The sequence below is a fragment of the Chlorella variabilis genome (genome assembly GCF_000147415.1).
Source record: "Chlorella variabilis unplaced genomic scaffold CHLNCscaffold_18, whole genome shotgun sequence".
NCBI classification, from domain to species: Eukaryota; Viridiplantae; Chlorophyta; class Trebouxiophyceae; order Chlorellales; family Chlorellaceae; genus Chlorella; species Chlorella variabilis.
Genome location: NW_005435070.1, coordinates 1076318 through 1091549, shown reverse-complemented (window position 1 = coordinate 1091549; position 15232 = coordinate 1076318). Strand labels below are relative to the sequence as shown.

Here is a 15232-nt window from a genome sequence, read left to right as displayed (position 1 = left end):
GATGACGTGCTGCTGCTGCCGCCGAAGCGCGGCAAAGTGGGCAAGCAGCTGGGCCGCAACCGCATCGTGTGCCGCGTGGTGGAGATCAAGCGGCCCTTTGGCGTGACCATGTACCGGCTGCGGAGCGGAGCTGGAGTGGTGGAGGGTATGCATCAGGCCAGCAGGCTATCTAAGGCGCCACCCAGCCTGGCCAGCGAGCTGACCTTCAGCGGCACGGCGCAGCGAGGAGTGCCTGTGGTGTCTCTCAATGTGGCGATGGCGGCGCAGCCCGGCGGCGGCAAGGCAGCCGTGCGCTGCGGCTGCCGCGGCGCCTGCACCCGGAACTGCAGCTGCAAGAAGAATGGTGCGCGGTGTGGGCGGCACTGTGGCTGTATAACCGGTAAGGGTGGCAATTGCAAGAACCATTGAAGAAGTGTGCCTTGTACGCTTTGCCGTCTCCGCTGAAAGGTGCTGCCGCCTGTGGCGGCTTCATATTTCCTGTTCATTTCTGTTGTTCGGTCTCTCTGTTCGTGTTGGTTGGCTTGTAAGAGTTGTATTTCTGACGCTAGAGAGGTGAGATGACAGCGGGAGCGTTGAAGCGTGCATGCCATCACGTGTGCAAGCAGCCCCGCTCCGCCCCGCTCAACCCTCAAACATGGCTCTATGGGGTCAGTTCACGTATGGGAGGGGAGCGCCGCGCGGGCTGCCAGGAGCGAGCGGGGGCGGGGGTTGCCCAATCGGGAGGGTGCCACATCAGGGGGCAACACATGCGATGCTCGTGCTGTGCCCCAGCTGACGCGGTTGGAGCCCAGCGGCCTCGCATGAAACTGGGGGTACCCGGGACCTGTGCAGAGGGCGGTTGTTTCAGCAGACGAGACGCGAGGGTCTCGGAGGATGTTCCAACTGCCTGCGCAACGGTCGCCGCCTGCCCTCAACAGTCGTGAAATGAGGGGCGTTTGTGGGGCTTCCAATGGTGCATGGGCGAGGCCTCAAGACCCCTGCGCATGGGTGATCGGGCCTAGGGGCCAGGCCGGGTGGAGACGTACACGGGATCCAGCGGGCCGCCACCGGTGGTCACCGCCGCCACAACATGAACTCCACCATGCTCCTCCCAGGGCATGCAGCAATCCCAGACGGCAGCCATTGATCGAGTGTGGCAGTGCTGCGGCCTGGCATGGCATGACCCTCGCCATTTCCTGCCTGGTGCTTGGAGGGCTTGGGGGGGCGGTAGCCCCAGATGCCCTACACACATGTTTGCGGCTCTGCCGCCTAGTGCGTCCGACCTCCCCAGTCCTCGCAGCTGCAGCAGGCGGGCTACCTCCTCCTGAGCTGGAGGCGCTGTCCTATGGAAAGGTCGGCTATGTCTGACTGGGCCCTCACTCAAGTTGCGATTTCCTGGCGCCACAATTGTCTTTCCTCGCTTCCTCCCCGCCTCTGGAACCTCCCATCCTCCTCCATCACACTTGCAAGCCATGAACTCGAGCCTACGCAACACGAGTGTGACCGACGTCCCAGCGAAGCGGCCGCTTGCAGTACGCGTCTCTAGCAAAGACCGCAAGGCCCAGGCGACGAGTGCGGGTGAGTGGTGCGGGTTTCGCTCGGGTTGGCGAATCGAGCTTCAACACGGTCTGGACCTGCGGGTGCTGCCCTCCTACACTGCTTCACGCCTGCAAACATACCTCTGAACGCCATGTTCGCGCTGCGTCCGTTTCCCGTGCAGGCCGCTCGGCCCGCCCTGCCACCGGCGCCTTGCAAGATGGCACCCTGCCCCAAGCTTCCGGAGGCGGCGGCTCTGGCTCCCTGTCAGCCGAGTCCAGCGCGGCCGACCTGGGCCTGCTGTCGTGTGGCCTGTTCGAGGACGAGCTGGAAGAGCTGCTCTTATCACACAGCCCCAAGGTGAGCGGCAGCTGGCGGCGACTCTCCGCGAGGTGACAGCCGCTGTTGTGCCACCTGTCGTCCCCAGCCCAGGTGCTTCCACAGGATATGCCTCTACAGGCCACCTCTTCCACTCAAACCATGCCTCTTCCCTGTGCTCCTTGTGCCTGCAGACCGCCGATGCGGCCTCGCACCAGCTGAATTGACGCATGTCTGCGCGGCCGTGGGGAGGGGTGGCGCCCCGCCGCCCCCAATCCCCGCCGGCGCAGGCAGGCGACCCAGGCCAGACATCCCACCCCCTAGAGTGCCACGCTTCCAGCTTAGTCGACACATTGCGAGAATGTTCCATCCATGTCATCCTCAATGCCATTTGATACCCGCGGCGGCCCCTGGCGCCCCGTCTTCCCCTTTCTTCCCAGCCGGAGCGTGGAGCTGGGCGTCAGGCGCAGCCACGCGCGCCCCGGCGGCGCTGCGCCTGCCCCGCCGCCCCCTCCCCCCGACCTGTTTTGATTTGTATACTCCCCGCTCCCAAACCGCGCATGGGCTGAAGACGCCCCTCTGAATGCTTGTGGATTTGGACCCCCAACGTCTCCCGTCTCGTGCGCCGCTGTATGCCTCTCTTCCGCCCCTAGAGGCCCCTCGTGGTCCTGTGCTTGTCGCCCCATATACTTTATCCCCAGCCCTACCAACCCGTTTTGAAGCCCTGTGTCATACAAAAATCAATTCTCCAGTGCTTGCAAGCACCCCCAACCCCCCTCCCCCTCTGCTTGAACCGACCCGTTTTTAGTGTGTGCCTGAGTGCACGCCTGCACATTCCCTGCCCCCTGCTTGTAACTTGCATCAGCGCCGCAAAGCTTGCAGCGAGTGGCAGGCAGAGAAGAGGCACCAGGGAAGAGTGGTTGGATCAATGAGAAAGTGGCTTGGGAGCAGCAGCAACAGCCACCTGCCAGGGCCCCTACAGCGGCAGCTGCCCTAGGCCCTCCAGCGCCTCCCTCGCTGCCGCCTGCTCGGCGCCGCGCTTGTCGAACGAGCCGCCGCTGCCCACCACCCGCCCTCCAAAGGCCACCTCCACAGTCCACCACGGCAGCTGCGGCAGGGGCCAGCGGCGAGCGGCAGGGTTGGGGGCAGCGCAGGCCGGCGCTGGTACGGAGCTGTGTCCTGCGCCTGTGCTGCCAACACGGGGAGCAGGCGCGTGCTGGCCTCCCCCTCTCACCTGCAGTCCCGCCTTGTACTCGCGCTGGCTGGTGCTCCGCACCGAGAACCGCGGCTGCGGCTTCTGGTGGGCGCCGGCGTAACGGCTGCGGCAACCAGCAAGCGGGGCACAAGCTGGTGTGCACGGCGTCCGGCCGGTTGGGAGGGCCTGGGCGGCACCACGCATGGGTGCGCACGCATGAAACAGACAGCAGGGGCGCGCGGCGCTAGCGCTCCCGTCCACCAAACAGCACCCACGCCGCAGCCCAGCACACCACAGCCCAGCACACCGCAGCGCGGCGCAGCGCACCACAGCAGGGCCTTGAAGTCCTGGGCCGCCTCCAGCTGCTCCCACTCCACGCACGCCTCCAGCACGCGCATGCAGAAGCGCCGCGCCACCACGAAACCCTGCGCCGCGCCGCAAGCAAACGGCGCAGCAGCGTCAGGTCCCGCCCGGCGCCCACACCAGCTTGTTGCAGGCTTGTGTCGTGCAGGAGGGCAAGGCAGGGGGCACCACACCACACCACACCACACCACACCACACACCCTGTCCAGGTAGAGCGCCCCGAGCAGCGCTTCAAAAGCGTCGGCCAGCAGGCCGGGCTTGTGCTGCGCGCCTTCCCTGCAGGCAGGCAGTAGGGCGGGGGCAGGCCAGGTGAGGGGCTCGCGCCTCCCGCCAGCCACGCTGGCAGCCGCGCTGTGGCCACCCGGCGCTGAAATGGCACCGCCGGCGGCTGCGCCGTGTGCTGCCTGCTGCGCTGCTGTGCCAGGGCTGCTCGCTGCTTGCTTCCAGGGGGGCGTGCCTGAGGGCCCTGGGCTCCAGCAGAACGTATCGGTCCAGCCCCAGGAAGGCGGCGTAGCGTGCGTTGCTGGCGCCAGACACAAGCAGCGAGTTGCGGCGGCTCATCTGGCCCTGCAGCGCAGGCCAAACCAGGTGGGGCGGCCAGGGCGGCCACAGGGACAGGGCGCCCCGACAAAGCGGGTGGCAGAGCGGCACGCGGCAGCGCTGCGGACAGCGGGTGGCAGCAAAGCCGCGCCGGCGCCGAGGCAGGCCCTTGCCTTGCTGCCACCCGAGGCCGGCGCCTGCCCCAGGCCGCTCCGCCTGCCTGTGCGACGCACCTCGTCGCTGTCTGGGCAGCGCGCCATGAGCAGGGTGCGGCAGCACAGCCCCAGCACTGAGTCTCCCAAGAACTCCAGCCGCTCATAGCTCTGCAGCTTGCAGCAGGCGCGGGCGCCCGGCATGGGTGAGCAAGCAGCAGGGGCCACGCGCCCGCGGCAGCCAACGTCCACCCGTGTAAGCTCAGGCGGCGCGGCAGGCAGGCTGCTGGGCAACGGCGCCGTCGAGCAGCGCACGCCTGCGGCCACGCCTGCGGCCCTGCCTGTGGCCACGCCTGCTGCGCTGCCACAGGTGCAACGCAACGCCCCCGCACTGATGCAATGCAACGCCCCCGCAGCCCCGCGGCGTGCCCGCCCACCTTCTCCAGGCGCAGCTCCAGCGGCAGCGCGGACTTGTGGGTGAGCGCTGTGCGGTACAGCCCCATGTCCCGCACCCCGCACCCCGTCAGCGCCTCCACCCGCCACGCCGGCAGGTCCGCCAGCGTCGCCGCCGTCTGGCCTGCGCGCGAGTGGGCGGGGGGAAGGCGGCGCCACGAGGCACACGAAATGAAGGCGGAGGGCGAGGCGGGACGCAAGCTGCAAGGCTGGGCAGGCTGGAGCAGGCGCCTCGCAGGGAGCCGGCCGCGATGCGGTGCGGTGCGGGTGCAGGGGCGGCCTAGCCCTGCTGCTACCTTTTGAGGCTTCACTCACCCTGCTCGTTGAACCCCGCCGCGGCGAGATCTCGAGAGCTGGGGGGCGAGGGGCTGCTCATCAGCGCTGCCAGAGAGGGGCTGGCATGCGCCTCCTCCACCCTGGGGGGCCAGGATCCCCAGAACAGCCGGCGGATGCGCACAGGCATCAGGCGACGGAACAGCGCCAGCCACAGGCTGCCGGCCGCCGACAGCAGCAGCGCGCCGCGCTGGCGCATGGCTGCGGCGGCCCACGCCGCTGCCGTCAGGGCCGCAGCCAGTTGCGGGCGGGGCTGGCCGCCTGCGGCGCCGGGAGGCTTGCTGCCTGGCGAGGCTGCGCTGCCTGCACGCGGTGCTCCTCCTGCTGCTGCCGCCGGCAGCTCCCGTGGCTGCTGCCCCCCTTTCTCGCTCTCCATCGCCGCTGGCACCGCCCACACCGGCCTAGGCAGAAGCCCCTGCCGCCACCTCTGCTCCTGGACGGCAGCAGGCGCTGGCGCGTGCCCCGGCCCTGGTGCTGCCTGTGCTGCTGCCGCTGCGTTGGCACGGCTGCTGCCGCGGGTCTTGGCACGCTGCCGCCGCGGCTGCTGCTGACGCTCTAGCATCCCCTCCCTGCCCTCCTCTGCAGCCCCTTGCTGCCTTTGCTGCTCAGCATCCACCCCTGCCATCCACTTCAGGCGCTTCCGCAGCTTGGTGGCGGCCCGGTCGAAAGAAGGGTAGATGGGAAAGTCAAGCGCAACGCTGCTGTCCTGCTCCGAACCCCAGCACGCAACAAACGCCTGCAGCTTGCGCATCGTCCGCTCCGCCTGCATGCACGAGGTGCGAGGAGCTGGGCTGCCTCACACTGAATACAGGAAGGCTGCGGAAGCATCCACAGGCAGCTTGCGGGTGGGCTCCCTGCTCCTTGCAGCTCTGCGGGCCTCCTCCTTGCCCCTCCCTGCCCCACGCCTGCCAGCAGCGCACCTGGTCGGGGAACGTGGCGGCCAGCTGCAGGGCATGGCTCCAAGGCACGCCCTCCCGGCTGCCCTGCTGCTGCTGCCGCTGGCGGAACAGACGGCGGCGCTGCCGCCGTCGAACCGCGCCACAGCCGCCGTCGCCTCCGGTGCCGCTGCTGGGCGGCTCCGAGGCGGCGGCCACGCCCTGGGCGCTGGGGAGCGGCTCAAACCCAGAGCCGAACTTGAAGACGACGGCACCGTCTGGCTGCCCCCGCACCGTGCACACGTGCCAGGTGGCGGCAAAGGCACTGGGGGCGATGGTAAGGCCGCCAGGCACGCCGTCGCTGCTGCCGCCGTCGCTCCCCGGCCTGTCGCTGCTGCTGTGCACGGTGCCGGTTGCTGGGCTGCAGGCCGCCGCCTGCCTCGCCCGCCTGGCCGCCCGCCTGCGCTGCCGCCGTGTCAGCGTCTCGGCCTGCTGCTGCTGCGGCAGCTCTTGCCGCTGCTGCTCTCGACGTGGCGCCAACACTGGGGCACCTTGGGCCGCCGTGCCGACCAGCCCGCCCTGCCGCCCCTTCCCCGCTGCCGCTGCTGATGCAGCAGCTGGTGCGGCTGCGGCTTCCTGGGCTTGCGCCCGCATAGCAGACTCGTATCGGCGGCACAGCGTGGGGCTGGCATCCAGCTCACCCAGCTCCTGCTGTGCACAGGCGTACTGCCAGCGGTCCAGGATACCTTGCACCCTTTCGCCGGGCAGGGTATCCAGCGTCACTGCCTCGCCGCCGTAAGCTGACTCCGGCTGATGCTGGCCCCGTGCGGCGGCAGAGGCCTGGGCGGGCGTGTGGAAGCAAAACACGAGCTGGCCGCGAGGCAGGCCCACCACTGCAACGGCCTCGCACCAGTACGGCAGCGGCTGGATGCATGGGCTGCGCTGTGGCAACTGCAGCTGCCGCTGCTGGCCGCGGTCCTGGCCGCTGTTGGTACCCCCCGTGCCGTTGTTTTCGACAGTGGCCTTCCTCTGCAGCTGCCGCAGCTGCTGCCGGCCCAGCTTGACCTGCTTGGCTGGCGATTGGGCTGCCACGGCAACGCCGGAAGTGGGTGGGTGGCTAGCATCATCTGCATAGGAGGCAGCGCCTGTTGCTGTAGTTAAATGAGCATGTAAAATCAGTACTGCCTACTCTGTTGCTGCGGCTACCTTGCATGGCCGTTTCTGCTGCCGCGGTGCCGCCAGCCTCGCCCCGTGCAGCCGTGCCGCCGCCTGCTGCCGCCGCTGCTGCCCGCCGCCTTGGCCATGGCCGGTCTGCTGGGTTGGGACCCGTTTGCACGCCGCAGGAGCCGATGGTGAGGGCCAAGGAACACCGGTTTATGGGGAGCATGGGGAGCATGGGCTGGCTCCTCTTGAGGGCCAGAAGTGCACGCAAGGTACTCTACATCGATCGCAGGATGCCATGAGCCCGTTTGCAGCCCAGGAGAGGCTCTACGTGCTGAGATGGACCACGCTGGCGCTTGATCGAATTCACCCAGTCTTCAGGCCGCCCACATCGATCTGCCCATAGTGGTGTCGCATAGTGTGCTTCCACGGGCCGCCCAGTGCGAGCGGACACTGTCTGCAAGCTCCTCAGGACTTTATGTCTCGGCTGGCTCTTCCTGCCGCCAAGAAGCCAGCCAGGTTCACCTTCTTGGGCCTCAAAGCAGGCTCGCAGCAGCGGAGCGGTGGCACCGCTCCACCCAGTGGCGGCGGGAGCGGCGGCAGCGGCCCGGCCCGCCCGCCTCCCTCTCCTTCGGACAGCTCTAGCTGGGATACTGATGAAGAGGAGCAGCCCCCAAGGCAGCAGTGGCAGCAACCGCAAGTAGCGGCAGGCAAGGGGGCACCCACTGCACTTCAGCAGCAGCACCAGCAGGAGCCTGCGTCGCAGCTACGCCCCCCATTCGCCATGCCGCAAAGCGAGGTTTACGATGTCAGCGACAGCAGCAGCAGCAGCAGCGATGACGACTGCGACCACGGCACTGAGCTGGCAGCAGGCAAGGTCCCACCGCCGCCAGCGCATCCACCAGGGGCGGGGCTGCACAGCCAGGCAGGCGGCAACCATCTTGCAGCCGCATCCGCAGCCAGCAAGTTTGCAGGCCCTCAGCATGGGAAGGCAGCGTGCTGCGAGTGCCCAGTCTGCAACACCAGCCTGACGAGCCTGTCACTAGAGCAGCAGCAGCAGCACATCAATGCCTGCTGCGATGCCACGGCAGGCGGCCGTGCGCTGAAGGCCGCCCAGCAGCAGCGTCCCGCGGACGTCATTCCCGCCTACCGGCCTACTGGCTACCAGCAACAGCCTGCACCTCCCCAGCAGCAGCAGCAGCCTGCACCATTCCAGCAGCAGCAGCAGCAGCAGCAGCACCCACATCGACCCCAGCAGCACCAGCAGCAGGTGGCAGCAGGCAGGCTGTCGCTGCCTGCCCGGGCGCAGCAGGTCCAGGACCAGCAGGGCCAGCAGCAGGAGACGCTGCCGCCGCCGCAGCAGCTGTGCAAGGTGTGCAGCGCCGACCTGTCGCACCTGCACTACCTGCAGCAGGTGGCGCATGTGAAGGCCTGCATGGCGGGGCGCGGCGGGCGGCCAGTGCAGCAGCAGCAGCAGCAGCCCAAACAGCAAAAGCAGCCGCCGCAGCAGCAGAGGCAGCAGCAGAAGGAGCAGGGGACGCGGGCTGTGCCAGGTACAGGGGACCAGCCGCTGGCGCGCCCCAGGCAGGCGCCAGCGGCGCAGGCAGCGGGCGGTGGCGGTATGTCTGGGCCAGCACACGGCGCTGCAGCAGCTCCGCCACAACAGGCCAGCAGCCTGGCGCAGATGGGCATCAGGGAATGGCTCGAGGTGTGTATATATACCGCGCTGCTTGCCGGCTGGTCAGAAGGTCACGGCCTCGGCGCCCCTAATCAGGCACAATATTTCCAGGCCGTTGTTTCACATGAATGTCCTCCCCCCAAGCTGGGTGTGTGTTGTCCTGCAGGGGCTGGGCCTGGGGCGCTATGCCGCCACGTTTGAGGCGGAGGAGGTGGAGGTGCGTGTGGTGCACCTCATCTCGGCGCAGGAGCTGGCCGGCATAGGCGTGACCGACAGGCTGCATCAGGTGGGCCTTGTGAGGTGTGGGTAGGGGCGCCAGGTGCAGCCTGCGAGTTAATTGAGAGAAACCGTGGCACACAGACGGTTGACTCGCCCATGGTTGTTGCTCCCTGCCGCCCCTGCTCTGCGTGTGCGTTCCGCAGATGCGTATCATGCAGGCCGCTCAGGAGATGGCCACGGCGGCGGGGCTGCGGCGGCCCGGGGCTGCTGCCACCGGAGCAGGAGGGGCAGCCGGCAGGGATGGCAGGCCCGGCGCCGCCAAGAAGCAGCGCCATCTCACGGAGCTGCTGCCTGGAAGGCCAGGAGGCACTGGTGCAGCAGCCAGTGAGCAGCAGGAGCAGCCGCCCCTGGCGCCAGCAATCGGCGCCCAGAGCTGGGACCAGCAGAAGCAGCAGCATAGGCAGGACCAGCAGGATAGGCAGGAGCAGGGCGGCAGCAGCCTGCGAGATGCAGGGCCGAGGCCGCAGGAGCATGCCCTGCTTGCCAGCCTCTACCCGATCAGGGCGCACCAGTACGGCGGGCCGGGAGCGGCGCCAGCTGGGCAGGCGCAGCAGGCGCAGCAGCGGGACCCCGTCCAGCCGCGGCTCACGCCGCAGATGCCCGCCGGCCGCACGGCGTCCCGCGCCACCCCGGCCGCCGCGTCGCTGTGGGCGTGCGCGGGGGCGTGCGCGGCGGTGGCGCCCACGCTGACGGCGCGGCTGGCGCGGCGGGAGGCGGAGCTTCCCGACGGGGCAGCTGCCCGGCAGCAGCCGCTGGCACGGGGCGGGACCGCGTACCCTGTGGAGCAGGAGAGCCGGGCACTGAAGCGGGTGAAGCTGGAGGCTCTGAGGGAGGAGCTGCGCCACCACGAGGCCACCGTGGCGGAGCTCCGGGGCATGGTGGAGCGGCTGGAGCGGGAGGTGGACGGGCAGTGAGGCGGCGCGAGAGGCAGCCAGCCAGCAAGTGGGCACTGCTTGCAAGCCGTGGACGGCCTGTGGCCTTGGGCTTTGGCTGTGGGCCTGGCTGGCTGGTTACCACAACCTGAGAGTGTAGAGCAAGCAGTGCGGCGGCGGCGCTTTCAGGCGAGAAGCTGGCAGCCGCAGTGGAAGCTGCCACCCGGCAGTATTCGGGGAGGTGCAGTGTTCTTGGCCTTGCAAGGCCCCCACCGAGAAGAAACGAGCCTTTCCCACAATGCAGCTCATCCAGCCAAGCGCCCCGCCGCCCTAGCACACACCGCAAAACATGCGCAGACGATGCCGCCTGGCGGCCTTCCTGGCCCTGGTGCTCGGCTCGAGCCTGGTCTGCTCGATCAGGTGCGACGGTGGGAGGTTCCGGCAGGCCGCCAGCAGTTGGGGCCCGCCTCAAAGGCGGGTTCCTTGCACCCTCGCCTGGTTTGCAGTAGCCACTATCGCCGGCCCCCATGCTTCTCTTGCAGCGCCAGGCCCATTCACGCAAGACAGCTGAGCTGGGAAACGGGGGACGGCCAGGCAGGTGGGGAGCGCATTTGAGACGCTCGGCAGTGGTGGCGGCGCGCCTCCCGCCCGCCCTCCATGTGGGATCGAAGTCGCACCCACGCCCTGGCGAAAATGCAAATGCAGGATCTGAAGGGCCCACTGACGGCTCTGGCAGCGGAGGGTCTGGGGAGCAGGACGGCGAGATGCCACCTGATGAGGCAGCAGGGGAGCCGGGCGAGGGCGGCAGCGGCATTATGGATGCCATCATAGCGAGGTGGCGCAACCTGCCGCCAGGCAGCGGTGAGCATGCAGTTGCATCCCCATGCAAGCAACTGTGGGCGCGCACGGCGCTGCCTGTCTTGAGGCTGCGCCTGCACCGCATCACTCGCCCTGCTGCTGCTGCTGGCATGCCGTGCCCCGCAGTGCCCACACGAGGGCCCCTCGACAGGCTGGTGGTCAACGGCGCCACCAAGCCGCGCACCTGCGAGCAGACCAACTGCACAGCAGACGGCAAAGTCTGCACGATGCAGGTGCTCCCTCGCTGCTGCCTCCACCCTGTGGCACGTTCGGCCGGCCTGTTGGCCTCTGCGCTGCTCAAACTCACGCAGTGCTGCTGCCATCCTCCTACCAACTGCTCTGGTGGCCGGGCGCGTGCAGGATGGCCAGCCAAAGTGTGTGCGGCCAAGCAGCTGCAGCCTGGTGCTGTGCAGCCCCGGCACATTTTGCAGAGAGCAGGTGAGGGCGCTCGCCGCTGCCGGCCCTTGCACAGCCGCAATCATCCGCTCGCTGACCGCCTCGACGCCCTGCCAACGTTTGCAGGGGGGTGAGGCCAAGTGCGGCAAGCCCTTCAGCTGCGACCAGCTCTCGTGCAACAGCACGGCTGGGTTCATATGCAAGCTAGAGGTGCGCCGCTGGCCCTGCATGATGTGGAGTGCATGCACATAATCTCGAAGCAGCGGGAGCAACCAACCAGCTTCGCTGGGCATTGCCATTGCGCAGAAGGATGAGGCCAAGTGCATCAAGGGCCCCACCTGTGAGGCCTTCAAGTGCACAGGCGGCACACTCTGCCAGCTAGAGGTTCGCCTGGGGTCCCTGCCCGTCGCCGCATCTCGTGCCGCCCTGTTGCTGCTCATACTGCTGCCACCGTTCCTGACAGCGGCCGCCACCTGTGCCCCTGTGCGGTTTGCAGGGGGACAAGCCCAAGTGTGTAAAGCCGAGCGACTGCAGCCAGATCACCTGTAAACCCGGCAGCTTCTGCAAGGTCGAGGTAAGGCTCGCGTCTTTGCCGCTGTTGCGATGGCCGCCATTCACAACCCTGCGGCTACTTGCCTGCTGCTGGCACCTCATGCTTCAATGCTGCCGGACCTGTGCCTGCTGCGCAGAAGGGGGAGGCCAAGTGCGGCAAGCCCCTCACGTGCGAGAAGCTCTCGTGCACTGCCGCAGCTGGTCTCGTCTGCAAGCTAGAGGTGCGCGCCCCCGAGGCGCAAGCCGCATGCCTTCCTGCCAAGCCCTCAGCTGCCCCCGGTGCTTCCTCCTCCCTGCCTGCTCCCCTGCTACCGCAACGGTCTGCGCATGCTGCTCCCCTGTTGGCCTGCAGAAGGGGGAGGCAAAGTGTGTGCAGGCGCCGCCGACGTGTGAAAACACGCCGTGCCGCGAGGCGGGCAAGAAATGCATCATGGAGGTGCGAGCGGCAGCCTCCTCCTGCTTTGCCTGCCAGCCGGCCATCGCAACTTGCAGCCCAGCTTCGATCAGGCCGCCGCCGCTGCCCACTGCTGCTCCTGCCGCTTCCCTCGCCGCAGAAAAACAAACCCAAGTGCGTCAACATTTGTGCCACAGTGACTTGCGCTGCCAACCAAGTTTGCAAGCACAAGGTGCTTTTGCAAAGGGTGCCCTGAGCTGCTGCATGCATGCACTACGCGGCGTTGGCAATGTCATGGCTGAGCATCAGTTCCTGCTGCTGCAGGGCAAGGCCGAGTACGAGTGCGTTCCGCTGTGCGCCGGACAGCCGTGCTTCGCCCCCAAAACGTGTACCAAGGACAAGGCACGTGCCACGTGTGCTACTGCTGCTGCTGCTGCTGTTTGGGCCCCGTGGACCGCCGCTGGCTGGGTGACGACGCGGTGCAGCTACCTGCCTGACCATCAGCTCACATAATTGCCCTCCCTCCCTGCTCCTGGCTGCTGCAGAATGGACGCGACAAGTGCGAGCTCCCATCCTGACCCGGCTGACTGTCTCAAAAGACAGTTTTAAACCGTTCACCGAGTATAGCAGCAGTCTGTGCACAAGCCAGTGCCCCCAATTTTCCCCTCCAATTCTTCCTCATTCATTTTATCCATTCCTTTGATCCTCAACTGTTTGCGTTCCACACGGAGCAGTAAATTCAATAGTAAACGCAATGCTGCGGCCAGCTCAGCGAAGCGCCTGCTCATGTCCCTCCGCTACCTGCCTCTGGCTGCCGCCAGCCTGCCCTCCATTCTTCGCAAGGTGCGCCCGCCCAGTCGCAGGAAGGACCCAGTCCATATTCGTCCCTGGCTCCCCCTGTGATTTCAACACACGCACATATTGTACCAGCACAGGTGGGCCTCTCGACCAGGCACAGAAAACCTGCGTGCCCTGCGCATGACCACCAGTGCCATCAAAGCGCTGCGACGCTTAGCTTGGATTACAGGGTGCTAGTTGAAAGGCAATGGTTGAGACAGGCTGTGGCGCAGTGGCTGGGCAGGGCGTCAGGGCAGCATCACAGTGTCGTGCGGTAGAGAGGGGGAATGGAGAAGTGCGGCCAGGGGTGGCTGCCGGTTGGAAAATAAGGTTTGGAAAGCTTCATGACTTGGCTTGTACAGGAGAGATGAGTTTCAAAACAAAGGCCCGGGGTAGTTGACGGTTCAGTGGAAGAGGCGGTACAGCAAACCGCCACGGCAAGGCATCGAAAGCATGCTAGTGTGGTATCAAGATGCGCAGCAGACATAACTAGCTGCGCCAGGAGTGGGGGGCATGCATGGGAGGAGGATGGCCCCGCTACACAAGGAAGGACAGCCTTGTGGCAGCGGGACCTGCACGCACAAATCTTTAAAGCCAGAAGCGACGAGGCCCGCCACCTGCTAGGTCGGGCCATGCAATAAAAGCAGGAGGGTGAAGGGTTCAACCCAGGGGTCCCCCCATGTGGGCAAGTTGTCGGCATTCATTGTTGTTGTCTGCGTCTTGTCGTTGTTGGGTGTTGTTGTCAGATAATTATGAGCTTGAGAGGTCTCAGTTGTCGGCATTCATTGTTGTTGTCTGCGGTCTTGTCGTTGTTGGGTGTTGTTGCAGATGATGATGAGCTTGAGAGGTCTCAGGAGAAGACGGCCTGGCTCACGGTACTGCCGTACTGGGCGGTGTGCTGCAGCTCGCGCAGCGCCGCGGACAGCTGCAGGGCAGGAAGCGGCCATGAGCCATGTGGAGTGCGGGCGAGCACATGCGTGGCAGGGCTGTGCACAGCCATGCTGCCGCCACACAGGCGGGCAGCGCGAGCGTCCCGCCCTCGCTACCCACCTCTGGGTGCAGCTGCTCGTGGTATCCTGTCAGCCGCCGCAGCACCGAGGGCCAGAAGGGCACCATGCCGCGCTGCTTGCGCCCCAGGTACACCGCCGCAGCAGCCTGCAGGCAGGCGAGCAGGACAGAGGCCAGGGTGTGTGGCTGGCTGGCTGGCTGGCTGGCTGGCGCGGCGATGGGCAGGCGCGATGCCCGCTCCTCTCCATGCAAGCCACTTGCGGCGCCGGGCTGCTCCCAAGCGCACAGCACGCCCCCCTTGCTGCCAGGCCAGGCCGCCACCCGCACCAGGATGCTGGGCGGGTAGGTGGTGTACGCGTCCTCAAAGGCCAGCTGGTGCAGGCGGGAGAAGGAGTCACCCAGGAGCGCCTCGGTCTGTGGGAAGGCGCACATAAGTGAGCGGGTGAGCGGGTAAGCGGGCGGGCCAGGGCTCCACCGCAACACGACGGGCAGCAGACACCCAGCCACGTGAGCGCACTGCCACGTCGTCAGCCCCTGTCAAGGCCCGCCCACCTGCTCCACGCTCTTCACATCGCACTCCATCCTGTCGGAATACACTTTCCAGCAGTGCACCGCTGCAGCGGGGAGGGCAGGCGGCGCGCACAGCCCAGTCAGCTGTGCACACCTAAATGCTGCGTGGCCCCGGCACATGCACACAACAGCTACGCTGGCTTCCGGGGCTGCCGGCCCCCCCTGGCGGCTTCCCTCCACCCCTCACCCGACAGGCAGGCGGTGTCGCCCTGCAGCGCCGCCGCCACCAGCTGCACTTCCTCCTGCAGGGCCGCCTGTGGCTCGGCGCCTACACCGCTCAGCGTGGCCTGCAGCAGGCGGCGCACCGCGGGTACATTAGGGTGCCAGGGGCTGGGGTTTGGAGGCCGCCTGCGGCATGCAGGCGCCCAGCTCCCTGCCAGCTTGCCGGCCTGCTGGACAGGCTCCCCAGGAGGGTCCGTCCGGCAAGAGCCGAGGGCTGGCCCCGCCCCCGTGCGCCGGCCAGCCGCGGCCCAGCCCCCTCCCACCTCTCTGTCGAGCAGCGCCGCCAGCTGGGCGGGCCCCAGGGGCAGCCCCTCCTTGTCCGCCGCCAGCGCCACGCAGGCGGCCACCAGCAGGGCGTCCATGCGGGGCTGGTAGCCCGCCGCCGCGCAGCGGTCGAGCAGCACCACCGCGGCGTGCCACACCTGCGCCACGCCCAGCCCCAGGCCCAGCACCAGCTGCTGCGCCGCGCCCACCAGCTCCCGCCGCCGCTCGTGGTAGCGGGCGCGGTGCAGGGCGGCCGCGTCCAGCGGGTGTACCGCCTCGTACTCCGCCACTATGCCGTACATCTGCGGCGCGATGCGGGGAGGCAGGCTGTTGGCGGGAGGGGACGGGACGGGAGGCTGGCTGAGGCAAGGTTGCAGGTGGGGAGGGGTCCGTCGGT

At 67.5% G+C, this 15232-nt stretch overlaps 5 protein-coding genes across 5 annotated transcripts in view; 3 read left to right on the top strand and 2 right to left on the bottom strand.

Annotated features, from left to right (window-relative positions):
- Positions 1–2704, top strand: part of CHLNCDRAFT_58654 (expressed protein) — a gene marked incomplete at its 5' end in the record, with an annotated part of 5044 nt that extends 2340 nt beyond the window's left edge. The window contains 4 exons of the mRNA XM_005845444.1: positions 28–379; positions 1450–1557; positions 1700–1875; positions 2028–2704. Coding sequence (XP_005845506.1) covers positions 28–379; positions 1450–1557; positions 1700–1875; positions 2028–2060 — 669 coding nt within the window. The 3' untranslated portion in view covers positions 2061–2704. The remainder of the gene's footprint in view (positions 1–27; positions 380–1449; positions 1558–1699; positions 1876–2027) is intronic.
- A 105-nt stretch (positions 2705–2809) lies between these two features.
- On the bottom strand, positions 2810–7140 carry CHLNCDRAFT_53967 (hypothetical protein; the record flags this gene model as incomplete). The annotated part of the gene is made up of 10 exons (XM_005845308.1): positions 2810–2941; positions 3068–3152; positions 3356–3453; positions 3592–3667; positions 3753–3958; positions 4165–4260; positions 4521–4660; positions 4852–5632; positions 5790–6829; positions 6951–7140. The coding sequence occupies 10 exons, from the start codon at positions 7138–7140 to the stop codon at positions 2810–2812; spliced, it is 2844 nt and encodes a 947-aa protein (XP_005845370.1).
- Positions 7141–7689: 549 nt separating this feature from the next.
- CHLNCDRAFT_137209 (hypothetical protein) lies at positions 7690–9776 on the top strand (the record flags this gene model as incomplete). The annotated part of the gene is made up of 3 exons (XM_005845443.1): positions 7690–8613; positions 8750–8869; positions 9006–9776. 3 exons carry the CDS (start codon positions 7690–7692, stop codon positions 9774–9776), a joined length of 1815 nt encoding a protein of 604 aa, XP_005845505.1.
- A 722-nt stretch (positions 9777–10498) lies between these two features.
- CHLNCDRAFT_137208 (hypothetical protein) lies at positions 10499–12512 on the top strand (the record flags this gene model as incomplete). Its single annotated transcript, XM_005845442.1, has 8 exons — positions 10499–10595; positions 10719–10825; positions 11115–11198; positions 11295–11372; positions 11485–11562; positions 11678–11761; positions 11893–11976; positions 12480–12512. The coding sequence occupies 8 exons, from the start codon at positions 10499–10501 to the stop codon at positions 12510–12512; spliced, it is 645 nt and encodes a 214-aa protein (XP_005845504.1).
- Positions 12513–13621: 1109 nt separating this feature from the next.
- The window catches only part of CHLNCDRAFT_137207 (hypothetical protein), a gene marked incomplete at both ends in the record, with an annotated part of 11043 nt that continues 9432 nt past the window's right edge, over positions 13622–15232 (bottom strand). The window contains 6 exons of the mRNA XM_005845307.1: positions 13622–13696; positions 13822–13926; positions 14107–14193; positions 14332–14393; positions 14537–14636; positions 14835–15162. Coding sequence (XP_005845369.1) covers positions 13622–13696; positions 13822–13926; positions 14107–14193; positions 14332–14393; positions 14537–14636; positions 14835–15162 — 757 coding nt within the window. The remainder of the gene's footprint in view (positions 13697–13821; positions 13927–14106; positions 14194–14331; positions 14394–14536; positions 14637–14834; positions 15163–15232) is intronic.